This window comes from Wyeomyia smithii, chromosome 3, assembly GCF_029784165.1.
Source record: "Wyeomyia smithii strain HCP4-BCI-WySm-NY-G18 chromosome 3, ASM2978416v1, whole genome shotgun sequence".
NCBI classification, from domain to species: domain Eukaryota; kingdom Metazoa; phylum Arthropoda; class Insecta; order Diptera; family Culicidae; genus Wyeomyia; species Wyeomyia smithii.
This window is the reverse complement of record NC_073696.1, coordinates 253322998-253350988: the sequence shown is the minus strand read 5'-3', so window position 1 is coordinate 253350988 and position 27991 is coordinate 253322998. Positions and strand designations below refer to the sequence as shown.

Sequence of the window (27991 nt, the reverse complement as noted above, 5' to 3'; positions counted from 1 at the left end):
TACGTAAAACGGAGGCTTGTCAACTACAAATATCTGCTAATTGATCAACATTTGCATTTCGCAGCAAATCTGCACATATAGTATCCCTGCTGTTTACATACTGTTTCACCTAGAAATACTCAGAGGAAGAGATTCGCGGTGAAAAAAATCGCCAATTCGGCAACTGGGTTTCATATGTCAGAGGTGCCAGATCTCTTCTCAAAGCGCAATGTTGACTAACATTCGACTTGTATAATCGGTGGTGACGGTGAAAGTCCTTAAGAATAGTGAAGTGTTTCACAAAAACTGTTAAGGTGATATATTTTATCTTTATGTTTAACTTTATACACCTTCACTTATTTTGTTACCTATACACAAGGTTTGTTGAACTCCGGTTAAAAATCACTCACAGCATTCTTAATTCATTCATTGGCAATAGAACAAAAAGTCGTATAGAAATAAACACGTTCTTTTTTGTACCTGATTGCAATACCTCTCAATGTGGTGTTACCTTTCTTGTTCGTTTGGCTCCAATTTTGACGGTTCGTTTGGCTCACCGCATATCTCTCCCTCTGAGTATCTCTAGTTTCACCATACTCATCGCTACACGAAAACTTTCTGAGAAAAAATAATCTTGATAGTCTACCAGCGCCGCGTACGGTCGGTGTTGACAACGAGAGGTAAACAATGTTGAAAAATTTAAATAATAGTTTTTTAATTATTTCATTATGAAGTATGCCTACGAAAACTACATTTTCGTGAACCACAAATTAAGAGCTTTCGATTGATGTATATATCATCGTTGTCCGATTCATTTGTAGCGAAATCATTTTCAGAGATGGCTTGACTCAGTTTTCTGAAAATTTCTCAGAAATTACTCAACCACAAATTACCACAAATTGGATTTCGAAACCACAAATTAACCACTAAATATTGGTGCTAAAAGAATTTAAAAAAAAATACTTTGTCAAGCCATCTTGAAATGAGCAACTTCATGTTCGAATTTTGTCCGAATTTCGCAGGATAATTTTCTCGAAAACCATGAAAATTGCGTGTGTGAACTTTGATCGATTATTTACACCGCTGACGCACGCATAAAGTAGCCATTCGAGCGCTGTTTATTAGATGGAAATTGAGATTTTTACGTTTAAAGTCGTCATTGAATCCTAACCTCAAAATTGTATGGAAAAAATCACTATCCATTTTCATCTTAATACAGGATATTTTATAATTGGTTTCTAAAATGACTCATAAAGTCACTTGATTTGACTTGATTTTTCATTATGGTGATGAATTCATTTATTACTAGAGTGGTCCCAACAACCATTGAAATTTAATTCATTGTTATTGAATAGGTGATGTTTTTTAAAATAAAAAGTCGGTCGTTTCCGATAAACCTCTATTCTAACCATAAACCTACGTTGGGGTCGTTTTCGACCTAATTTTTGGGGAATCGATATTTCCAGAACCAATTACAGGTCAGACTTGGTCATCCGGAGTATCAAAAAAATTCACTCCGGAGAATTTTCCGGATAATGTATTCACAAAAAAAATTCAAAGTTCAATCAACAATCGAATTGTTTTCTTTTGTCATTTTACTTGTATGATGCAGTAGCGTAGCTCGAAGTTATTTCCATGGGAAAAAGAGATGAAGTCTTGAGAAGCACAAAAAAATTGACTACGCATTGATAGATTTCACTTTACTCGGACATGCCCCAAACATGCCGAAAGGGACATAGATGGTAACAAATATCGCGGAAGGAATATGAAAGATAAAATTTCAAAATAAACATTAGAAACAAACAGAAAAAAAATATTCCGGGTAATCGAGTTCAAAATTTTGGATAATAGAATCCCGGATAATCGAGTCTTCTGATAGTAGAGTTCGACCTGTATGATATTTGTCTGAAATTCTCTAACTTTGTTGCTTGAGCGTTTGGACATAAAATAAAAACACATAGATGGCAGTAGTGATATTTGATTTTAAGACTTCTTGGGTGGGTCGGATCGTTTGCGATCCGCTATATTGAAGCGCGATTTTCATGGATATGATTGAAGGTTGTCAAATAACAGCACGGGAAACACACTGTAGAAAACTACCCATTGCATATTTTGTTTTGGAAATTTGTATAGAAGTAGTTGGGAGTGTATCATTTACACTGTATTTCTATCGTTGTCAGTTTTTCTAAAATTGGAAAAAATGTCGTAAGCATCCGAACACCGCAAAACAATTAGAAATCGAACAGTTAATGGCGATTCGTGCGATTAAACGTTACTAAGATACCCGGACGAACACATACGATTCGCATAGATTCTCTAGGATTCCTCACATTGGATTCGTGAAATCATTGGGAATCAAAATCGTTAAAAATCTGTCCACGTGGTATGTGGGTGGCCCCTATGCTGACGAAGCCTCGTTGTTTCATCATAGATGATGACACTTACGACAACGTGGACTTCCGCAATTTTCCAGGGCTACAAGCTACAAGCGATGATTTCACAAGCGATTTGCCCATGTAACAAAAGAAGTTTGTGACAACCGGAATAATAAACGAAGAAATCTACCTCAAAGAGAGTCTACAGAACCGTCGGCTTCCTCTATTGAAGCAACACGAGGGACCTACGATCTTCTGACCGGATCTAGTTTCGTGCCAATATTCAAATTATCTACTGGAGTGGTACGAAACCGACGGGGTCAATTTTGTACCCAAGGACATCCCCCATCCCCCCAAAGCACCGGAACTAAGGTCTATCGAGAAGCAGGTACCGTACTGCATCAAATTTCGAACACTTAAGCTATGATGTAACTTCTTGCACTAAAAAATCAACGAAAAATGAATTTGCTCATCGATCTTAAAGGTTTAACATGTTGGTTTTTTAATTTTTGTTGCAACTAATATAGCACTTATATAAATTCAAACATGTTTTGTTTATGAAAATAACGAGAATTTAGAACTTGGCTATGATTCAAATTCCGAACACTTCAATGTCTTCAACGTCTTAAAACTGACTGTCACCCTTTTCAACGCCTGCTGGTTCCCTGGAAATGGTCCTACAGTAAAGAGCCATACGTCACTGGGTAAAGGACTTTCCGAGGAACGAAATGGTATATAGTAATCATACTTTTGATTATTCTAGCTATAATAATGTGATTTTTATTCTGAAGTGTTCAAAGTTTGAGACTGTTCGAAGCTTGAATCAAAACGGTACTACGAAAGCATCCCAAGGAGGTCAAATCTGAAGAGGACATGAAGAAAAAGTGGATTTCCGTACAGAAAAGCAGCAGCCAGATGTTGTACAAAATCTAATGAGTGTAGTTGAGCGTAAGGTGCGAGTAGTGTACGGCTATGGCATTGAAGGTGAATGAAATTAATATGCCAAAACCTTACTAATGGGTTATATTTCATCATCTGAAGCTTTGAAAAGGATCGGTCAACTAGATAATTTTCTACAGCGGTTTTCCGTGATTCAGTTTGATGTGGGACACCCTTTTATCTATAGTTTATTGCAACTGTGTTGTTTACACTCGTAAAGTTATTTCTAACACTATTTGGAACTAGGAAAATTTTCTATTTCGTTGAAATGCCGAGTCGGTTGAAAAAAATATCGAATGAACGATAGTCGCTTCTCAGAAAAGTCGAGTGATGAAGACTTTTTAGCCGGTACTGATAACATATATGTTTCCGCAATAACAAACAGAAAATTACCATACAAAATATATGTAAGACATTTCAAAAAATCAATTCTAAAATATTCCATATTTTTGTTATTTCCTAAACATTGTAATTTGGGTCAGTTTTCTTTTTTTTTTGTGGCAAATTTGCAATATTTGTTGTTTTCTGTGTGTTATGTGCAGGTTATACGCAAGGTTACAGAGACCGCTTTGAGAAGCGGGTGGTCGTGGGTTCGAATCTTAGTAGAATCAGGATGTTTGGTTATCGAAGGATTTTAACATGGGCTCTCCACCACATACCCTTCCTTCAAGCTGAATTCTACAGTACCCCTGTTAACTTTCCTTCTAACAAAATAAGTCCCTCTTATAATAAAACTAGTCTGAGTGACGTATATTAGTTCTCTTCGGGGAATTGTAATTATGGTGCGATATTGGCTGCAGGAACGAGGTTTCAAAAAGACTCCTTACTTTTGACAGAATATGAGTTTCTTGCATGCTTGCAACATTGATACCTAAATAAGTTTGAAAAGTTTCACAAAAATGCATTTTTTATCATTTTTGTGACATTTCTGGATGCGCGTTGACGAACCACCCGAATAAAAAATTAAAAAAAAAAATCTTACATTTTTGGGATGTTCGCCATATTCAACATATTTAACAACTCTTAAATTATTGACTTTTTGAACACTACCAATGTTTTTAAATTTTTCCATTGCAATTCGCGCATTTTTCCCATTTGTGTAGTCGAATTTCTTCCCAATTTCAGAAAAAAAGCGTCCTGATACGTGCAAGTGAAATCCAACAACCCTAGCCCGCTAGCTGGGATTTATATTGCTTATTACATTCCAAGCTTTACTTAACCATCCCGACGACGTTCTGACGGCGCTTCGCAATTCTGTTTATCAACAGACAGCGACGAATGATCGTCAGAATATTTGCCGTAAAACGATTGGAATGACTGCACAATTATTCATGAGGGTTTAGCTCTCTCCCCGTGCATCTCGAACCGTAATGTTCGACGAAGATTTCACTGCTCGCCTGCACTGTCCCCGTAGGGAGCGAATCGTCGACCCAGTCGAACACACCAGGCGAATATCATTTGCGCAATTGATTTAAATCGAATTACAATCCAATTCCAGCGCGCTCTCTGGAATCTCGTATCGTGTAATACACAGTGTGGCATATTAAGGGCGGTTTCTGTGTCGCGAGCATCACACTGCACTGGCTGCTCAGTATTGGTGGCACCGTACAAGTCGGCAGCATTGGCCGAATTCCAGTATGGTTTCAGGTTTTAAGCAAAACAACGTCTCCATCAACACGAACGGAACTTTAAATTCGAAAGATGAAGGTAACAAAATTTTATACCCCGTTATATCCTGCCCCCGTGATTGGATATTTTTTATTGCGTGTTTTAGAACAGCACATGTCGGCGGAATGTAAACACATTGCAGCTACACGATCGATCCGGCAAACAACGGGCGGGCACACATCGTACAACATTGGTAAAAAGGCGCAAATGACTGGCATGATAATCAAGCTCTAGCTAGAGCTAGAGTCTGGCATTATACAGCCAAGCCGAGATATAGGTAATTCTGCCGATGGAGGGAGGATCCCCTAGGTTGTAGCTAATCGACCGTGCGAATCATTAGTGATGTCGAGCAATAGAGCTCTAGTGCAAAACCAGGCAGTTGTAAAATGATTCGCCTGATATTGCTGTTGCTACAAAAAAGTAACGTGTCGCATTGATTTCGGTCATCGATGCTTTCTTTTTTCTCGGAAAGGATTGAATTGATTACTCGGATCTGATTTCGTTTGTCGTACTTAATGAACATTAACACTGTGTTACTTGAAGAAATTATTCATACATCTTGGCAAGTGGGAGTGCGCTCTGTTATTACGGTAACAATTCATTTTGTTTAGAATACCAGCGAACTGGTGGGGGGTAACTGGTGGGGAGCCTGAGAATAAACCCATGCTTAAGTCCTTGTTTTGTCATCGGATGACCTGGTTCTACTAAGATTCGAACCCACGACCATCCGCTTGACAAAGCGGACTCTGTAAACTTGCAGCTACGCAGCTCCCCTCATCGGCCTTACTGTCGTGAATCATTTGCGACAGCTTGGAAAAACTAACAGACATAAGGAGATGAAAAAAAAACAGCCCGTTTGGAGTTGCATGTGTGCTGTCGTCAGTTGCAGTCGAACTGTTTACCGAACGTGTGCAGGGAGAGGTTGAGCTGTGCAATACAAGGAGAGCAACACGGTACATCATAGGACTGGCACCGACAACTTAAGCTGTGCGTACGCAAATCTTCTGTTCTCGATCAGAGATCGAAGAGAGAGGAGAAATGTGTCGTCAACAAAGAGTAGGACTGAACACACAATCACAATTGACACCCCAGCAACACTAACAAAATCCCTTCATCCAACATAAACTTCAAATAGGCCCTGATGAAGTTCTCAACCAAACGGATCGAAACGTTGGCGATGACCGCATGAATATCAGCCCTGTTTTTTTATGAGACTGATAAACCCGTCTTTATATGTAGACAACAAAAGGCATTAAGTAGCCTCGAATCATTTTACTAACTGAGAAATGCTTTTAAAAACTAGAGAAATAGAAAGATGCTTGTTAAGATCGAAATAAGAATTTGACACCTGCAACGGTTAGAAAGTACTGGTCTTGAAATAAAATCAAAAACGTGGATAGGCGCGTCTCAAGGTCAAAGAGCTATTTTTGAAGGTCAAATGATCCCCAATAAAGCTTGCAATCCCTGAAAAACTATTAAATGGAAAAAAAAAATCAAAAAATGCAATGATCCAAGGTTTATATCTATGTTTTCCCGTAAATCTTTAATCGTCTGTTTATCAAAAATAATTATTCACATGACGTTGAAGCTTTTAAAAAATGTAAAAAGGTTGGACGACGTGCGGTCGAAAAATTACAACTACTTATACTACTTCAAATTATAGCCTGTTCAACATTTGATTTAGGAGTATAAGCAAAGTTGAGGCATTTGTTCAAAAAATTGTGTTGCTGCTGTAAAATTGCTTCTAACTACACTTTTTTCGCAAAGGCGACATCCATTAATTACGTAACGCAAAAACCCAGTTTTTGGACCCCCACCAGAAACGTAACGCCAACACCTACCCCCCATAAAAATTGCGTAACGCTGTAGAAGGATTTGCTTGATGAAAATACTCGTTTTTGGAGAGTCTCTCCAGAGATTTTTTGTAACGTAACGCTGAACTCACCTCTTCCCCACCCCTTTGTAACAAATGGTAACGCTCAATGAAACACCCCCTCCCCCCTATGAGTGTAACGTAATTTATGGATACCGTCAAAAACAATTAAGTACACCAACTATGATTGGCAATGTTCTGTAACATTTACTTTAGTTTAGAAGTTCTGATACTTCAAATGAAAACTCTTTTATCAGTTTGAAATGAAGAGAGTAACACTTTAAAGTTATTAAATTTAATTTATTATAAAAAAGTTTTTTTTTCTTTTTTTCATCCATTCCAATTCCTTTAAAAGAAAAGGAGAAATGTTCACTAGGGTGAAAACGGAAACGGTCATGTTAAATTTCAAAAACCGACCATGTTCATTTGTTTTTTGGCCCAAAACAAATTACCTGTGCGAAATTTCAGCTCAATTTGACATGACCACAAAGCGCTCAAAGTTTTGATTTTTTCAACCTCGAAAATCTATAACGTGGGGAGTGCATGAAATTGGGAAAATCGAAATTTTTTTTGATGCAAAACAACCTAAAAATGCATAAAACGTCGAGATTTCGTGTTATCTCGAAAAAAATGTTTGGCTGAAATCCGACCTTCTGGGACTTTCTGGGACGTTTTTTGGGCAACAGAGAACCTACTATGTATGGAAAATTTTAGAATTGGATTTTAAAATAACTCACAGCTTGCTCTAAACAACATGTGCATTATCCTCATGTTTATTAGGAACCATGAACTTGATTTTCGTTAGGGTGGTTCATTCTTTTTTCATTAGGGTGTTACCAAAAACAATTGAAATGAAATTTATAGTGATTGAGTAGAAAAAACTCTCAGATTTATTCGCCTATTTAACATCTTATACTTGATGTACCACAAATATGGACCAGTTAGTTCTCGTAAAGGTGGTGGTTATGGCTAACATGAAATTCTATGATATTTAAAGAAGCAAAAAAAAAACAATTGCATTACGAATGATCCCATATTTATTGCTATTAACAGGAACAAACATTTTGTTTGTGAAAGTTTTTTTCTTGTTTGGCATATGGAACATGATATTCTAATACATTATTTCCTTTAAGGTGGTTCCAAAAAAAATGTTTGGACTAAAATTGAAAAAAAAAAGCAACCGAACTGAGATTTGCTCATTCATTTTCTACTTCATGCTGAAAATGTTTGACACAGATTATATGCATTTATTGAATTGGTTGGTTGATATATTCGTTTATGAAATTGGTTGGTTCACATGGTTCACATAGAGCTGAAAATCAAATGAAATGTCTGAAAAGTTCTCAATAAAGATTTGTTTGGTCACAATTTTATTGGAACCAAAGATATAGAATATAAATATTGCTAGTCAAGGCGCGGGTAACGAAATGTTCAAGTGATAAGTTGCCTAATAAGATTGATTTTTTTCTATTCAATAACAATAAATTTCATTTGATTTGTTTTTCACCAACCTAGTAAAAAATGAATGAACCACCCCAATGAAAATCGTTTTAAAAGCCTTATAAAAATTAGAATGATTTCCGTGTAGTTTGGGGCGAATTTAGTCAAAGTCAATTCTAAAATATCCCAGGTTAAGCTGTCGGTTGCCCAAGAAACGGCCCAGTGATACGAGTTTCGATCAAAAAAATTTAAAAAAAATCCCCAGAGATGAGGAACATCATAACGAACAAACTGGCGTTCACCGTTTTAATGATATTTTTTGTTTGATAATAACGGTCTGTGGGAACACCGTGATTTAAGAATTCAACCTCCTCTTCACCTTTTTCATTTAGTTCTACAATTCATCTCTTGGTCCCTCGCATAATTAAACATACAATTTTTGGCAAATATTTTAGTTAAATTTAATTTTTGGCCTTCAGTTTATTTCTTGCTTATTTGTTTCCATTAATCTTTTTTGTATGTCGTTCGAATTTGTCGTTCGATGTCTTATTATCCTGTTTCATACTCTATAATGTTTCGAATTTTTCAAAATTTTGCCCATGTGTGTAGGTGAGGTAAGTAATCCAATTTCGTTATATAATAAAATCAGTAAACTTATAACTGTTCAGCTCATCAATTATATTAGAAAAAACTACGAAGAGTTCAAGTATAGTCTTGAATTTATTTGTAAAAAGTTGCCACTCTTGGTCTATTATTGGCAGGTTTGTTTCTATTTTTCTTGATGTTTGATTTTCTTCGACAATGACGAGCAGAAAAACTGCTTATTTTGTAGTATTTTTCTTTTCCTTTCCCTGTGACTAGCGGCGTTTGCACGTGAACCTAGGAGTTAATGCGTTTTGTACATATTTTGGAATCGCCTCAACATTTTTCACGTCAGTTCCCAAGCTTTTATATTTTGAATCAAAAAGTTTAGCTTTTCCCTCAAGCAAAACAACAACCAAGACCACCAAACCTTGTCCGATAATCATCAAAATTTGTTTCGTTTCAACGGGAACTAATTTATCACCCCCGATTCAAAACCAGTTGTGTTTTCAAGTCGTTCAGTGCTTGGATATGAGTGATATATGCCTAACAACAAGCGGATCCGATTTTTGAAAACCGGAATACCGAAACATTCAATATTCGACCGAACCAATTTGCCCTTGGCTTTGTCCCTGACTAAGGGTTGTCTGAAAAAAAAACCGGCAAAGAACTACAACTTGTTGCACGGATGAACTTAGTATTGTAACAAAACAATCATTGCACTGACATTCCCCCCTCACTCAGTCAGACAGCAGGTGGCAGGTGAATACTTAATTGTGTTGTATTGTTCTCCCCCTCATTTCATTCGTTCGCACCATTTATTTTCAGCCAAGCTGTGTAAACCGATCTCGTCCAGCCAGTGAGCCGTTGTCTGTCAAATGACCACACTCGCGCCCCTTAACCAAACAAACGGAATTGTGTTGATTCTGTGGCAGCGTAAATTACATAATGTTTGCGCAGAGCAAACTTCACAAAAAAAACGCATAACACGGATCACAGCACCTTTGTTAAAGAGAAAACTGATGAATTCATACTGTTTCAGAACACAAGCTGCGAAAAGAAAATGTGTCTCAAGTTCGGTGTAGGTACGGAGGAACATTCAAAATTAAGAAATAAAATAGAGTTTGCAGTCGTGACTGGATAGCTAACCTGCATCTGCGCTAACTCCACACGTAATTGCTTCCCTCCAATCTGTGTAGCTGCGGCTTCCATGAATATTTGGAAAGGCTCATGAAGTCCAACCAGCGTTAAAAAGCCGTAGGGTTTCCTTCCGTCAAATGAACAATTTACTACGATGCCCCACTGTCGAAAAAAGTTAACTATTGCCGCGAATAAACTTGTGGAGCCTTGGTCGGAGTAGGCTACATAATACCTCGCAATGATATACTTCTCGGTGATATCCACTGGCCAGTAGCCGTGTGACCTCTCAACTGTCAGCAACCTACCATTGACGACCGTGCTTTTCGTACCTTTTATCACGGTTTCTACATTGAACGAAGTGCATAGCGTGAGGAAAGCGTACGGTCGTCCCCAGTAGAATTTATCTTCGATGACTGTTCCCCAGCGACTGAACTTGTCCCGAATAGTCTTCGCCAATTGGGGTCCATTGTTACCCAGATTAAAGAGGTAAAACCGTTCCAGACGGTATTTCCCGGCAGTGCCACCGATTGGTAGATTCATTTGCATTTCTGAGTTCTTTTATGCTTCTTCAGTTTTGTCTATTATCTTAACGATTGACCTTACTGAAAATATTAACACAAAAACCACTCAAAACTAAAAACTATCAGTCTTAAAATGGTCCGAATAGAATAGAAATTGGTTTGGCTGGTTGTTATTGGAAAGCTTTTAACAAAAATAAAACAAATTGTCAAAGGTAATCTCACCAGAAAACTACGACATTTATGAGTTTCTTTAATCAAAACATGTTTTTATAGTGACGAACACACGACAAAAAGTAAACAAAAATAAAACATAAACATTTACCGTATCGCCAACATTCGTGACGCTTTTGCTTGCCTCTTTAAAAGCAAATTCCTCTCTGGAAACGGTCACCTTTATCCGATGTCCTCCAACAATCTGTCCACTGATCTTCTCTGCTACAGCAACACAGTTTTGCACTGTTTCCAGTTCGACGTATCCGTAGGAGGTCTGCAGATGTCGAAAGCCGCTGATGACCCGTCCATACGGTTTGAAAAGATCAACAACATGTTCAAACGGCACTTCAAGTCCGACGTTCCGAACGAAAAACCTCCACCGACAAAGGTCGCAACCGATACCGGACCACTGCGGAACTAGAGCTGGAGATTCCAACGGAATGTTAACCGATTTGCCTGGAACGTATCTCAACTTCAGGCACTTGCCGTAGAAAACTCGACCGTTCAGCTGACCCATGGCACGTTTCGCTTTCTGCAAGCTGGACATATATACGTAAGCGGTCGTTCGAGCCTGCTCGACGCCCAACACTTGTCCATAACGACTGAATAAATCCCTCAAGAACAACGCATCCAACCGCTCTTCCATGTTTGTAACATGAATTTTTACCACTTGCATCGTTTCTTGCTTGTGCATTTCTTTGACAGTTCCACTCATGTTATCTGTACTGATTAATCACACGCTAAATGTTTACTTTTTATGAGTGTTCACCTAGTTTCTGAAAAAAAAAATGCTTCTCACCAAAGCGTACAGTTTGTTGAATCTACGTTCAGATTTATTCGGAAGTGTTATAGAAACAAGTATTGGAGCAAAAACATATGTAAAGTGACTGCACTGGATTTTCCACTGTTTTTTTTTTTAATTGTATGTCGAAAATTATTTTGGAGCGTTGGGAAAAAACAAAAGTCGTAGGAAATATGTTACCTTGAAGAGAACACTCTCTATGCATCTTACCAACTGAAGCACTACTTATTAAGTTGATCTGAAAAACGATTGAACAATCAAGCCTAATGAAGGTCATAAATTAAAATCAAATTTATTCTGCGATGCCTTTCGAACAACTTTTATTTGTTTTATTGAAATTTCGTTGTTGAAAGTGGACACACAAACAGCTTTCTTCAAATTCCTAGGAAAAAAGATGATTTGATCTTTCTCAATTTATAGCATTGAAAATAAACTCTCACATAACATGGCGACCGTGGTAAAACTTGTACATACCAGTATATTGGAACCAAAAAAACACACATGTCACATTTTCATAGGTTCTAGGCAAAATAGCATCAACAACCAAATAGCAATGTTCGAGATTGTCGATATCTTTCGAAATAATGGAATTAAAAAAAAAATCGATGCTCCACCATTCTCTAGAGTTTCATGCTATCTCATAAATTTTCTATTTGAAACCATTTAGTTTGTATAATCATTTAAAAATTTCATAATCCCATTAAATAGCGACCCTGGCAGAATCCGAAAGAGCATTCCTGCCTCGAATTGCAAATCAAATTATTACACCCTTCAGTAGTGGCGTAGCTAAATCAGAGGTAGATGAGTTGTGAGTCCCTTTTCGATTAATGCAAGAAACGCAGTTAACGAGGTTTTCAATATCGACATGTTTGTGAACCGAATGGTCTGGTTATCTAAATAAATTTTGTTTGAGAACGCAAGCGTTTCATCTTCTCGAAAAATGTCCCTAGGCAAAAATTAAGCTGAACCAAACTTCGGGTCGTGAAGCCTCAAAACGGTCGAAGTTTCACTTTTTTGACTCGTGAACATGCGGGTCGAATAATCGAGATTATCCGGAGTTTTGAAAAACATTTCGCTCCGGATAATCGAATTCTTCAGATAATCGAACCGATTTTCACATACATTTTTCTCATTCAGACGGAACTGACAAAAAGGCAAACGTCATAAACGTTTAAACGATAATCAAACCATTTCCATCAGGGGCGATTCGTCCGTAGGTGCAACCTGTGCATTACAGAAGGGGACGCGAAGCAAAAAATAAGTTTCAAATCTAAATTTATATCTATATTTCATTAGTTATTAGTTTTACTTCATAAAAGTCACGATTAGAATAATTTCAGGGTGGCGAAAAAGTTTTAAAAATCAAATTCCCTGATTTTTCCTGATATTCCCTGAAATATAACATTAATTTCCCTGATATTTTTCAGCATTCGGCACAAAAAAGGGCAACGTAGATTAACGCAACTCTGAAATCCCAGTGAAAAAAGTATTCAATTGGATATGAAACCGAACCCCAGTGGTCCAGAATTAGCTTTTTATGCTAGAAAATCAAGTTTTTGCGCTAGAGAGTCATTTAAAAAAGAATCGCCTCTCGGTTAAAAATTTCCTTGATTTCCCTGAAAAATGAATTGCGAAATTCTGAAATGCGATTTTCAGAATTTGCAGTAGAACAGGTAGGTTCAAAAGCCACGAGTCGCTCCTGATTTCCACCGTATCAAGCCCAAATAATCATACCTCCGGATAATTGAGTCCGACCTGTATTGTATATACAGACAAAAATTAATTAAATTGTCGAAATTGAAAATTGTTTTCTTCAAATCTTCAGAACTTCGACATCTTGTTAAGAGTGAAGTGAATACAGCTTCATTTCGGGACTCACGTAGAGTGAAAATAACGTCGCAAAATAACATCTGCTGTAAAATCTGGGTTATTATAAGTGTCATATCACTGAAAATGTAAGGTCGCGTAGAATTGTTTCTCGAACGTTTTGAACGGTGAAATGATTTCACGAAGATGGGATAAGTCTTGACATCGATTGATTTGTAATCCTATGACAAAAAATATTGGATTTATTTCTCAATTACAAGACAGATCAATTTTCTAATCTCCAACGAAAATTTATTGCAAGAAGTAAATGGCAAAGAAGATACGGCGGTTGATGAAAAAAACTAAATTTGGCTTAGATCCCAAGTGTCTTAGAAATGCATAAAACATCGAGATCTGGTTTTATCTCGAAAAATAAATTTTCGGAAAAAGGTGACTTTCTGGGATTTTTGAGCTAGGAAACTCATTTCATTTGTCCTATTTTAATTTTCACTTCACTGTCAGTCTTATTTCATGAAGCTATTTTTTGTCACCTCACTTCAGGCACACTAAAGTCGCTTTTGACATGGGGGATACGTGCCGCGTAAAAAAAAACGCGTAAATTCCGGAATCCGCGTAAAAAACCGCGTAAATTCCGGAACCTGCGTAAAAAAAAACCCGCGTAAATTCTACAATCCGAGTAAAGAGAAACCGAAATCCGCGCAAAAAAAAATACCGTGTTAATTCCGGAATCCGCGTAAAAAAAGCCGCGTGAAAAGCGACCTTTCCCCACAATTCCCCCAGCCGCACATCTGCAATATGTAACACGCACAGCGGAATAAACTGCTGCGTGGCTGAAAGTGCTGCACTCTCTGCTATTTGCTACCATATAATGCAAGTGATGTTACGAATAGCTGAGACGTCGTACACAAATAACGTTATGCTAAAAGTCTAACCCCCCTAAGTAACAATAACTAACGTTCAGTATGACTCCTCTCCCATAATATATCACGTAACGATGAACAACTCTTTTTATTTCCGATGTCTGCTAATTTTTTTACGGTTGTTGTAATGTCAAATAAACGATTTAGAGGAAAAAAAATTATTTTTTTTATGAAAATTTATTGAGGTCTTTACGATGCAATGATCTCCTGTATTGTTTGGAAGGGTTTTTTTCTCCAATTGATAAACTGAATTTTTTTTGATAGATCATGTTTTTGAAAAAATTCTGAAAAAATTTCAAATTATTTATTATCCAATGATTTTGAACAATTGAAAAAGTAATTTCACATCGAAAGCTTATAAAAAACAATTTCATGAATGCATTTATGTTCAAGCTATTTTAAATTTAATTTGAGAAAATTGGAAAACAAACACTAAATTATGCATTAGGGGTAATATCCACCAAAAAAAATTTCTTGTCATTTTTCTTTGTTGGCTTAAATTTTGGCCATGCTCGTTTTTCTTTTTATTTAGAGGTTTTGTAAACTAACGTAAGTTACCTTTGATCGTTATAATGTTTCAAATTTGAAGTATAGAGGTCGCTGCATCAAGTTTCGACCGTTATAGCGTCTCTACAGCACGTGTTTACTCACAATTCCCCTTTGTTTAGTCGATCAGCCATTCTCGTTGTGTGCGTTCTTTGTTTGAGTTTTTCCTTACTTTTTTACTGTGAGTTATATTCAAAAGTACTTAAATATGAGTGACAAGTTTGAGTTTTGCATGGGATCGGACGCCAACCGCGTCAAAGTCGCTGAGCATCGCATGTCTGATATCGCGAAAGAGGCTAGGCGTAGCCTTACATCCAAGCATGGAAAAGTTCACTCACTAGCAATATTTCATGCAAATGTGTTCTTTGATTCATCAGTTATCGTTCAACTATTTCCACTCGCGTACAAGTTTTCCATAGAAACGCTGCTGATTGTTTTTCGCTTCTAAGAGTTCCGAATACCATAGAAGGAGACTGAATGATTCAAACACGATAGTATTTTTTGTATCCAAGTTCACTTGCATTCAACATTATCGCGAGAATCTTTGAGATATTATCGCCAGTGATACAGAATTATGAATCCAAATGAACGTTAGATTGCGTTCAATTGTTTGCTTACCGGAGCAAGCAGGTATCATCAGTGCTAACGGAAATTGTAGCATGGTGCATTAGCATGTGATACTTGAAATCACCAAGAATCATCGTGGTATATCACGGTGAAAGCACCATATATTTCTTTGCTCTAAGTTGTCTCCTGCATGCGTGAGAATGTGTAACTTTTAATAGCGATGGTTTGCTAGGGTCGAAAGCTTATAAATAGCACGTTCAGAAATGATACCCGAATGATTGTTATGCGATACGAGTTTTTCCATCCTTGCTTACATCAGATAACAAAAGAGGAAGAAGATGAAAATAAAGCCCAGGAAGAACAATTTTACGGCGCATGAATAGCTGACTGAAGGTAAAAAAAATATTAGGGGCTGAAAGGTAAAAAAAAAATTAGGGGCATTTTGAAACTTTAACGCGTTTTTCTCAAAACCATGTTTTCAAAATTGGTGAGCAGTAGAACTGAAAAAGTTTACATCCGATTGACTTGAAATTTTAACTGTAGCTTCTTCATTCAATTATCTAGTGAAGTACACACGATTTTAGCGATTGATTAACAACAACAAAAGTTATAAACAATTAAATCGGTTTTTTTCGTCGAAAAAGAATTCTTTTCCAAACCGATGCCATTTGGCGAAGAAAAATTCTAAAAATATAATCATGTGTACTTTACTGGCGAAACTTATGTAGATAATGAAAAATTTTTTGTTTTGGTTATAGGTGGCGTTGGGCACGACTTCTACTGCTCGCCGCGGAAGAACTTTTAAAAAAAGCGGTTCACGGCAATCGCAGCACACCCGCCATTTTGTAAAAAATAGTAATGAATTTTTTTTTCTGTCCTCCAAGAGTTGCTTAATCCAATGATATATTATTTATATACCTTACATCTCAAATGTCCTCTGAAAAAATCATGAAAAAAGCTTTGTTTTTTGAGCATTTGGTGGATATTACCCCTTAAATAAAAAAGTATTAAATTTTTCCCTTGAAATAATTTTGATTGAAGCTTGACATTATTCTCAAACTTTTCATAAACAACCCTGGACAGACAAACGTAAAACTTTTTTTTCTTAAAAGTTAGGTTTCAAAGAATTATTCTTCAATTTCAACATTTTTGAAAATAATCAAATTCCAGAGATGCAATATGCTTCTAATAGCTTTCGAATCATAAAGCTTTTGGCGACTAACTCTCTAAATGCATCAATTTTTGAGATACATATTTCAATATACAAAATTTCAGTTTTTCATGAAAATACGGTTTTTTGTGAGTTATTTGTAGTTCTCCAGCAACAAACAGAATAATTGAAATAAGCGATTGGTATAAAACAACTCATTTTTGGCATGAGAAAGAAAGGATCTTTGAATCTCACGGGAAACAAGGTGTCTAATATCAGCACTTGATTCGGCGAAAATATATTTCAGACTATGCAACCCTGGAAGGTTGAAGCGAATGTCTGTTTTGAAATGGAATTTTGTGACTATACAAGGCTTCAGGAAAGAAGCTACAGGAATTTTTTATGGGGATTTTTTTCGAGAAGACGAAACATTTGAGACCTATCGCCAAACGTTTATGTCATGCAATAAACAACAATTCGAATATAGTTCTCGAGTTGACTATTGGTTGAACTACGCAACGTACCTATCGTTGAGACAGTTACGTAACTGTTAGTAAAACTTGAGGGAGAGGGAATTAATTATAATTGTGGAATTGAAGGAGAGGGGAGTCATACTAAACGTTACTTATTGTTACATAAAGGGAAGGGGGTTTAATTTGTGTACGAATACATGTTTGTTCTTATTGGCCAACACTGTGATATGATTAACCACATTCAAAAGATATAGGTACTCCAAATATAGACCGTTCGAGCAGAACACAGTTAGTTTATCATGCAATTGTAATTTTATCTCAGCTCTAAATTTTATGTCTTTGCTAGAAACCTTTGCATAGAGAGTTTCTCAAGGAAAATGTCGACACGTTTACGCCTCGGTAACATTTTGTTTGATTTTCAATTTTCAGAATAAATTTTTATATTAGGTGAGAAAGAAACTTAAAACAAATAGGCTACTATGCTACTAGCAAAAAAAAAAAACACCAAAGCGATTAAAACTAAACGTAGATTCAACAGCAACACCAATACCAAACAACTACCAAAATCTATTCAAGACCACGCGGGCTAGCAACTTATAACCCAATTAGGCTAAAGCGTACATCGAAGCGGACGCCACTCACCCAAAAATAATCGTTAAAATCCACCGTCATCTTGCCTTTGGGCGGCAGTCACAGTTTACCCCGCAGCTAATAATGTTGTTACGTCGTTCGTATGTGATCAATCTTGACCGTGTCTCAAACACACAAACTGCCTAAAAACTGCTGCGCTTTCTTCGTTTCACTCTATCAATCACTTCCGTTCCGCCGTTCGGCACCACACTATCACAGTTGGGTCAAAACAACCGGCCGCTTACTGACTGACGGCTTTGGCCGCCGTTGCTGCTGATGCATTCGCTTCTGCACTCGACTGCATGACTTTGTTACTGATATGCACTCTTGACGCGTGTACTTTCTTCTCATTTCCACACTGAACGCGACTTGTAACGGCTCTTCCACTATTCACACAATCCGCCCATATCCTTTACACTAGTGATACTAACCGAAAAAAAAAGCAAAAAAATTATTTCCCGTTCGATTCTTGGCGACTCTTGTTTGATGCTGCCTGCCTGCCTGCCTGGTCAGCAGAGCATTAGACCGTGAAGCACACTGAATTCGCGATGAATACTAATTGCACACAACGACGACGCTACTCAGCTTCCAAAAGACAACCAGTAACAACAGGACGGGCGGCGTCGTGATGCGGTAATCCATTATATTATTTTTCGACAGCACCGCAATAACATGCTCATCACGCTACACACTCACGCACACACCACCAAGCACGATCCCTGCCCTAGCCGGCGCCTTCTCCACTTGTGGCCACACCGCAGCAGCAGCAGCGGGTTATTCAACGTTTTTGATTTTTTACGATTTTTTTCTTCGTTCAAATTCTCACAGCAACGCGTCTTCTTCTAACCGGGCGTGTGCGCTCACGACAAAAAGCTCAGCGCCTAAGCTGGAATTAGCCATAAAAAGTGACACACCACCAAATAAATTCGGTTTTTCGATAAGCCACACGTAGGTTTATTATACCGGGTAGATTGAAAAAGGTTTTTTGATTTTTTAGATTCATGTGATCTACCGCTGCTGAGTTTGTGCTTACGTGTGTTGCTGACTGGCTGACTGACATGCTAGTCAGGGTGTCTACGGCTTTCGGAAAACCAGTGCGGAACGTACGACCGGAGCTGTGGGAATATTGCTACAAATATGGCGTCTAATTTGATAAATTTGATAATTGATAAATGTTAAGCTCAAAATTCATTTAGACTTGGACGTTACAACTTTTACATAACCTATAATACACTACAGTCTCAACATGCACTACAAAACTTATTGTGCCAAGAAGATCTAGTATAGTTCTAATCTTTCAGTACTATCCCCATCGAACGCAATGAATTGCACGATGGTACAACATAAAAATAACCACAGCAATTAAACGTCAAATGGACCTGTTGCTAGTTGTAACAGAGCGTAATAAAACTACCTGGACTCATTATTAACCTTCAAGTTTACCTCTTGAAGAAACCCACTGAGGACAATTTTATGGTGGTTATTAATTTTTTTGAATCGGTCATGAAGGCTACAACAGATCGTATTTAACTGGTCATACATAGCGCCTCTGTGAGACTTCATCAATTTATTCTATAATCCTGGATTTCAGTCCGAGCTTGAAAGCAAATGTCCATGTTGCATTAATCGGGATCCAGATTATTTGATTAACTTCAACTTTTATTTTAAAAATATTACTCTTGGGAGTGTCCCAAAATTCCAGAAAGAGTTGCCAGGTATAACTCTTATAACGCTTATAACTCAGCCATTTCTCATCAAATACATTGAATTCCAGGTATGAAATTTGTATCAAATTATCAAAAAACTCTAAATGTATTACCTTGTTAGTTGACCTTGTCGAAATCAACGAAACACCAATCATGGATTTCTAATTTCAAATTACCGTTTCTCCCTGGTTTTTCCCTGTTAACAATTAATATTTCAAACGTACAGATAAATGCGCTCCAAAACATTTAGCTACTGAAAAAATTAACTTCTGTAAAACCTAAACACAATGTCAATGGTATAACCTATATGACAATGGTCTGAAAACTTGTCACGAATGCACTCTTCTGCAGCAAATTAATGCGAGAAGTGTTTCTTGCAACATGCGGAGAATGTCGTGGTCGTATTCTCAAAATTTTCACCAATTTACTCAACTGCACTTCTCTATTTGAATGAAAAACCCAAAATGGCAAAACATCGATACCCATCGAAGTTTAATTCAAGCTAAAAAAAAAACAATAATATTATCTACTAGCGTTTTTCTGTTAGAAAATATCAAAATACGTTATTGTGTATTGTAACAGTATTGGGTACTTTTAAATATTTTTGCTTTTAGAATGCTATTTGTACATTCATAGAGACATGTAAAAGATGCATCTAATAGAAAGTTATCTCAGATTTCAAATAAAACAACGTTGCTCTAAGTGGTATACCTTAAAGTTAGACTGGTTTCAAAGTTGAATACTCTGAGTAGATTAATGTTAGGGTATATGCGTAGAAGAGTTTATTTCATCAAATGTGGCCCTTTATCAACCACTTAAATCCTTCCAACAAGGAACCAGTATAACTACGAACTACAAGAATGCCAATAGAAAATTTACTTTGTGTTTTTTTATTTGGTATTGAGCCGTGTTAAAGAAACTTTCTGTTCAAAAAAATAATACCATTAGACGGCTTTGTAAAATTGTGAATTGACGTTTGATCCGCACTAATTCGCTTTCTAAGATGAGTAATCTTCTCGGGAAATTCAGTTTTAACAGAAAGGTGTCATGAATCAATGAAAATTCAATTTTCGTCGTTTGGCTTGAGAGTTCGATTACAAAATTGCTAACTCTCAATTTTCCAAGGTTTAGTCTTGGGTCTACAGTATATTCACTTCAGATCTTGCTGATTTTCCAACAGGATGTACACAGTCATAATTTTGTGATGACGCACACATTTCCATAAAATAAAAAAATCTTTGTGTCATAAGTTGTCGATTGCAAGTTTGGATATTTTCTCTTCTCACTTTGCGTGACCACGCCTTTTCGCAAAATTCCCCATCCCGGCCAAGTAATGATATTTGGAGACAATTTCTGGCCTCTGAGCGTCATTCTGGTTAAAGAAACACCCATATTGGGTGATATTTGTTTTTTTCGGCTGTGTTCCAGAAACCGGAAGTGGCCTTTCTACAATTCAAAATAATGTCGGAAGTCGATTTGTGGCTTCAGTGCATCATAACAATTTCGAAAATACCCATATTGGGTAATATTTGGTCATTTTCGGCTATTTTCCAGAAACCGGAAGTCGCCATCTTGGATTTCAAAGAGACATTTGGAGACAATGTCTGGCCTCTGAGCGTCATTCTGGTCACAGAAAAACTCATATTGGGTGGTATTTGGTCATTTTCGGCTGTGTTCCAGACACCGGAAGTCGCTATCCTGCAATTCAAAATGTTGTCTGAGCTCGATTTGTGGCTTCAGTGCATCATCACGATTTCGGAAAATACCCATATTGGGTAGTATTTGGTCATTTTTCGCTGTTTTTCAGAAACCGGAAGTTGCCATCTTAGATTTCAAAATGGCATGTGAAATCAATTCCTGACCTCCGGGTGTCATTCTAGCTCCGGAAACATTCATGTTGAATCGTATTCGGTCATTTTCAGCTGTTTGCCAGACACCTGAATATTCCAGAGGTATTCATATCGGATGGAAATCGGCCATTTTGGCTGTTTTCCACAAACCGGAAGTTGCCATCTTACAATTTAAAATGTTGTCTGAGGTCGATTTGTGACTTCAGTGCATCATTACGATTCCAGACATACCCATATTGGGTGGTATTTAGTCATTTTTCGCTGTTCTTCAGAAACCGGAAGACGCCATCTTGGATTACAAAATGGCTCCTGTGCATTGACCCTATCATTTTAGGCTGTTTTTTGGAAAACCTGGTTGAAATATCTGTTAAGTTTGCGTGGGAGACCTCCCTCCTCTTCCAGGGAGTGTCAAACCACCATAGAAATTTGTGTTTGATATGTATAATAGCCTTCCCATCCAGAAGTGGGAGGGGTGTTGAGCCACCATGAAAATATTTTTTGCTTCCAAAAACCTCCACATGCCAAATTTGGTTCCATTTACCCGAATAGTTCTTTGAGTTTCATTTGCATGAGCCCTCTCTTCCAGAAAAGGACGGATGCTCCTATAAGGAACATCTCTTCGACAACACAAACGCCTGCTAGGATACCATTAAGATGGCAGCAATTTATATAGAAGTGCTTTCGTGCATAGACAAAATCCAAAATCTTGCAATTTTGAAAATGCTGTATCTCTGGAACGCGACGTTTTGTTTTTTTTTTGCTAATAAGTGATTCCTATGTAAAATCGTTTGCTAAACACATTGGCGTGATCAAAATTAAAATCGAAGGAGGGGTATTTCGAGAAAATTGCGAATTAAGTTGTGAATCGAAAAAAATGCAATGTTGGCAATACTGCAGAAAAAATTTTAACACGCAGTTCGATTCTACATCTAAAACCCTTCAAAATGATATGTCAATATCACCTGTAGCTCTACAGGGTCCCGAGATATTCACAAAATAAAAAAGGTGTTTTGCTAAATTCGCAAAAAGTGGAGACAGTCCCATTGGCCGAGGGGTCCAACAATCGGTACAGCACTTTGTACTTATAAATTCGGGCCCAAAATACATCAACTCACAAATTTTGGTCGAAATCGGAGATGGTCGATGCATTTCTTCGGACACTTGACATGGAATGACCCATATGCATTTTCTTGACAGTAAGCAATCTACTAGATGCTGCTGAAAGTTTTTAACCAGCTGTATTCTTCTTGACGCCACCGCAAATACCGCACGAAAACAGTCTCCTGTGTATATCAGCCTTGGCGAAAAATTAAATCTATCATAATTTTTCTAGTTCTGAAGTTCAAATCCAGAAGTCATAGGGTCGTTATTAGTTTGGCGTTAAATCGCTAATTATGTGAACCTATTTTCCAGGGTCAATACTGCATATATCTGCTGAAGTACAAGACTTAGACGTGGACGTTTAGACGTTTCTTCAGCCTCCTAACAAAAATAAATCTCTCTTATAATAAAACTGGTCTGAGTAACGTATGATAGTTCTCTCCAGGGAATTGTAATTAGGCGATATTGTTAGGATGGAAAAGGCTCGGTATAGTAGAGCAACCTTACAAATCTACTGGAAAGGACGGAAGCTTCCCAGTATTACTCTCATAGCGAAAAGAAGCTCTAATTTACTAGCAGACCGAGCTCTTCCGAGCCAATGTTATCATGAGTTACATACCATAAACCTAGAAACAGGTTCGAGTTGTCTTTATTTCAAAAGTAGGAAAAAGAGACAAAACGACTCCCAAAGCCTTTAGACCTATCTCTTTCCTCTGTTCTTTTGAAGACTATGGAAAAAAATTGGACGACTTTATCATGTCAACAAGCTGGGTGAAATTTCCCTTGAGTAAAAACTAATCGGCTTACCAATCATTTATAGGCAATAACGGCGCTACAATCGCTAGTTAGCAAAATCGAGAAATCGATTCAAGTCAAATTTATAGGTTTGAAGGCTTTTCATGATATATAAGGAGCATTCGATAAGCTTAATTGGTTTAGTAATTTGAGCAAGGGACCTGGATAACTGCATTATTGAATAGACAATGGCGATGCTAGAAGATCGGAAAATCTCTGCTGATGTTGGAGGTGCGAAATTAAATATCAAATCGATAAAGGGATGTCCTCAAGGAGGAGTGCTTTCACCCTTATTATGGTCCTTAGTTGTAGACGAACTTCTTTGAAGGCTCGCAGAACTAGGGTATGAGGTGATTGACTACCCAGATAGTTCGTGGGCAGTTTGATGACACGATTTCTAATCGGTTACAAACTGCGCTCAAGCAAACTTTGAAATGATGTAGAGAATAAGGTTTGCATGTGATACCTTTTACTAAAAGGTAAAACTGGCGCTTTTACGTTTGCCCACTGGAAAACTTTGAATCTCTGAAGAGGCACCGAAATTCACAAGAATGGTCACAGTTCTATAATCTTTCTTTTTTCCAGTTTAAGCTCTGTTTGAATCGAGCGATACATGTTAAAATTTTACAGCAATTGTACGATTGGTTCGTGAGCAATTAAATTTTGGGTGACAATACAAAGTGACAAACTAAAAATACGACAAAAAATGTCATGACATCTGTATTCTGGAATGCGCAAAAAGTATTCACCGACTATCGCACGAAAGGAAGAACAATGTGTGACCTTATTGGAAAAATTTAAGGATGAAGACTCAAAAAAGACCTTATATGCCGAAGTAAACACTGCTGTTTCATTAAGACAATGAACGGCAGGGTTGATATTTGTTGACACTCTTGAGTGAAAGTGAAAAAAAGCATCCATAAACGTTATTTTTTTACAATCCTTTCAGAGTTCTCCCTTCCCGCTTTTTGCATGGAAGTGAACTGTCAAAACACCTCATTATATTTCATGCGATGGAAGCAAGACAACAAAATCAGTTTATCAGTTAACGAAGATTGTCAAGGCATCGGTCAGTGTCAGTGGAAAAGTGTTTCGGTGAGGTTCATTTTGGTTGAGAGAACTGTTTGTTTTTCTTTTTCGCTTTGAAGTGAAGATCATTTGGTTGGATTTGTCGTCAAATTTTATTCCGTAACCGTGAACGATGCGCGCGATCTATTTCATCTGAGTATAACAGCACGTTACTAGGACGAAAATCTAGTGTATATGAAAGAATGCTGCGATCATTGGAAGGGAAAATTGAAAATGATTGGCTGTAATTTTCGAAGAATTTTGCTGGGGAAAATGACTTTTATCAGCACTGATGAACGGTGTCAAAAATGATTAAAATAATGGCAAAATTGCTTGAAGTTTCGAACTGCTCTCTCTCTCTCTCTCTCTTCAACCTAATTCATCTGATCTGATTCAGTGATTTTTTTCTGTTCTCAGACTTTAAAAGCTGTCCACTTGAACAGATTCAGCGTTCATGAGAAAGTAAACGCCGGACCATAAGGCAATTTTGAGACCAAAACTCCGTAATGGTGAGTTAGCAAATCACTTGATATATTTCTTGCTTCGAAAATTCGGAAACGTTTCAGCCGAATACTGTGGCTCACTATTGACGTAATTCGTATCCAACAAAATTTAAAAGCAAGATTAACGTTGGCAAGATAACATCGGCCCGTACCGTGCGGTGCTGGACAAGCAAAATATCTTCTGTTTTTATCAGCAAAAACCCTGCATTATTTCTCCTAGTCGTTTGTATCTTGGTGGCAAATGCCCAGCATCTCATAGTTCACATGCTCCTGCGGACGCAAAAACATGGTTCATAGTGCTGTATTACAGAAAACGAAACTCTTATCTCTTGCTGCTGCGGTACTTGTTGATTTCTTTTCTTAAACAAACAGCAACGGGCATGCAGTGAAACCGTCTGCGTTGGACTGACGCTGGCCTACGGTTTATCAGCTGCTGCCGCAGCTGCTGCGGAGTTTTCCCATAAATTCCGCAGGCTGTGTGAGAAACAGAAAAGTGATTTTTTCTGAACCTTAATCTGAAGAATATTACCTAATTATATTCACTTCATGTTTAACATTCGTCTTTTTGCTTTAGCTGCGAACCATAATTGTGGGTTTATATAGATCATTTCATGTATTTTTTCCGTATGAATGAATACATAATGGATACAACAAAATTAAACTCTTGGGTCGTTCCTCGCACTGATTTTCAAGAAGAGCTTTACAAGAACACAACTTTTTAGTAGTTTCCTTGCAAACTAATAGCAATTGCGTAAACTTATTTCAAATGAGCTGCAAAAAAATGCAAACTAGCACAAACACTAAAGTTTTCATTATTTTCTTTTTCACAAAATATTATAAATTGATTTGTTCATCGCGCTTCTCCTCGCCCTATTCCCTACCGTACCATGGTTTTCTTGTACTGACTGACCCATCCGCGTAGGAAACCTTTGGCACGGGCCCGGGGAGGGGTCTTTGTACTGGTGTGTACAATTAATTCCAACAACCGGATGATCAAGTGTTATTTTTCCAGCATTCTCTGCTTGCTCAGCCACATCCAATAAAACTCGCTCCCCGATCAAATGAACAACAGCTCAGGCTAGGCAGCTAACAGAACGGCAGAGAAAAAAAAAACAGTACGGGGAGCGCCCAGCACACACATACAAACACGCACACACATACACGGACACTGGTACATTCACTTGCTTTAACAGCCAGCACATCAACTCTTGGTTTGTCGGCGAACATCCTCCTCCAAAATATGCGATAAATTATTCAATTTCCTCCATTGTTACACAACCGCGACGATCGCGCCGACGACGGAGAACGGTAACTGTTCTGACATTTTATTCAGTGCCGTCACGGAAATATTGATTCGAATATCGCACGTCCGTAAAAAAACCTTACACAGGTAGGTCACCTGTGATCGAAACATTTTTCCCCGCTCCAAGAATAATTATCTTTTTCACTTCTCAATTGCAACTTCCAAACCTAGGTGCTAGGTGAAAAACGAACACTACCTTCGAGGTGGCGTCCTGCCCCGGGGAGCGGACAGAAACTCGTTTCGACTTACGTACGTACGTACACCAAGTGGCACGCGAAAAGATAGTCCAAATTCGCGACGCCCCGTCAAACTAGGACAGCAGGATTACACATCACTAATCACTTGCGAATGGCCATTGCCAAGCAAAGGGCAATCGGGGAAGGCAGGAAGAACAAAAAAAAGTGCCCCGTCGTGTACCGTTAAGCACTTGCAATTGCGGGAGTACCAATGAGTAAACCGAACCGATTGAAGGAACGTCCAAGAACACAATGACGGAATTTCGTCGAGATGATGAAAAGATGAAAAGGATGAAAAATGCATGCGCAGAAACGAGACGGCAATGTTTGTTTCATTCATTGCCCAATGTTTGACAGCGGCTACGTCGACAATCGTCGAGTACAGTACTGTCCTATTATTTCGTAATAATCTGCTCATGGATGTTGCTTCACAAAAAAACTTTTCCATTCGCCACCTTCGCCAAACTTAATGGTGCTTATTACGGGAGTCACTTCACGGTGAAATCAGAGTGAAGTGAACAAAACCCTGTTACGGGTAGTGATGTCCGGTAATCGCTCGGTTAATCGATTAATCGATTAGAGCGTGTAATAATCGAATATTTTGTCATCGATTATCTCCCACTGAATAGTCGAATTATTCGATTACCTGCGTCGATTACTAACACCAATGTTGCCACATTTTCATCTGTACTGGGAGCTACAAACATCTTTTTCATCTGTACTATTTCCGGGAAAAATCTGTACCAAAACCTGTACCACTGGCCCAAAGTTTTTTTTTTTATATTTATACATCTTAAATTGTTTAGAGAAAACTGGGACTGCGTTGACTCAGTTAATTATAATTGCAAACTACTAACTCGATTGTCAATGAAACTTTTGCACACTTATGCATATTACCGAGCCATTGCGGTTCAATCTCCTGAAAATTCAGCCAAAAAACAATGAAACCCATAATTCAGCAACACTACCGATATTTCGGATATTTTGTTCCAACATTTTAGTTTGGCTAAATCGAGATTTACGAAAAAATGTAGCAACTGCCGTTTTTTAACCGAGTTGCGCAATTCTCTGCAGCAAATTACCGAGATTTGGTAGTAAATTCTAAGTGCGTGGATTGCAAGATCGCATTCATTGTATCGTTGCAGAGTCGGCCAAAAAGTTTTGTCTTATCCTTTCTAACCAGCTAAAAAATCTGTACTTATCTGTACTTTTTCTTTAAATCTGTAATCTGTACGGTACAAGTCAAAAATTATTTTCAGATTTTTCACAGTGTATTCAAAAAAAGAAAAAGGAAAAATATACCATCTACAAATTTGTCAAAGACACTATAGCGATAAAATCAACCATTTTGGTCCTAAAAATATTTGTTATTCTTAACAGATGGTCGGCGATCTTACCCCGCTGGTGGGCGGGCTTACCCCGCATGAAAAAGATCTGCAAATTTTCAATGCATTTATAAAATTGAAAATAAAGCTCGTAAATAAACAAAAATATTTCAGTTCTTATTTTTGAGATGTGAGCATTGAATAGAAAAGCCTCTTAGCAAAGAAAAAATGAAATTGCAGCCTCAACTTTTTTTTCTATAAACAGAATTGCTTAAGGGGGCGGTCTTGCCCCGCTTACCCCTACTGCACCGCACAGTTTCTTGTCAGCTTCAGCGTGCCAGCGTTGGATTTTACACAAGTTAAAAACAATTGACGATGCAGGTGACAGCAATGTTGCCGAGATTTCAGTAAAGTTTTATACCGAAATTCAGTGAAGTTTTTACTGTTTCCGGTTTAAAC

General features: G+C 37.7%; 1 protein-coding gene across 15 annotated transcripts in view; it reads right to left on the bottom strand.

Annotated features, from left to right (window-relative positions):
• LOC129726489 (F-BAR domain only protein 2) overlaps positions 1–26451 on the bottom strand; it is a 46832-nt gene extending 20381 nt beyond the window's left edge. For 8 of the 15 annotated variants that reach the window (XM_055683245.1, XM_055683249.1, XM_055683246.1 and 5 more), the window contains exon 1: positions 10840–11506. In XM_055683245.1, the coding sequence (XP_055539220.1) occupies positions 10840–11445 (606 nt within the window). In that variant the 5' untranslated portion in view covers positions 11446–11506. Of the gene's footprint in view, positions 1–10839; positions 11507–17657; positions 18072–26167 lie in introns of those variants that run through there. The other 7 variants (XM_055683252.1, XM_055683261.1, XM_055683257.1 and 4 more) reach the window with 6 other exon arrangements.
• Between the last annotated feature and the right edge of the window lie 1540 nt (positions 26452–27991).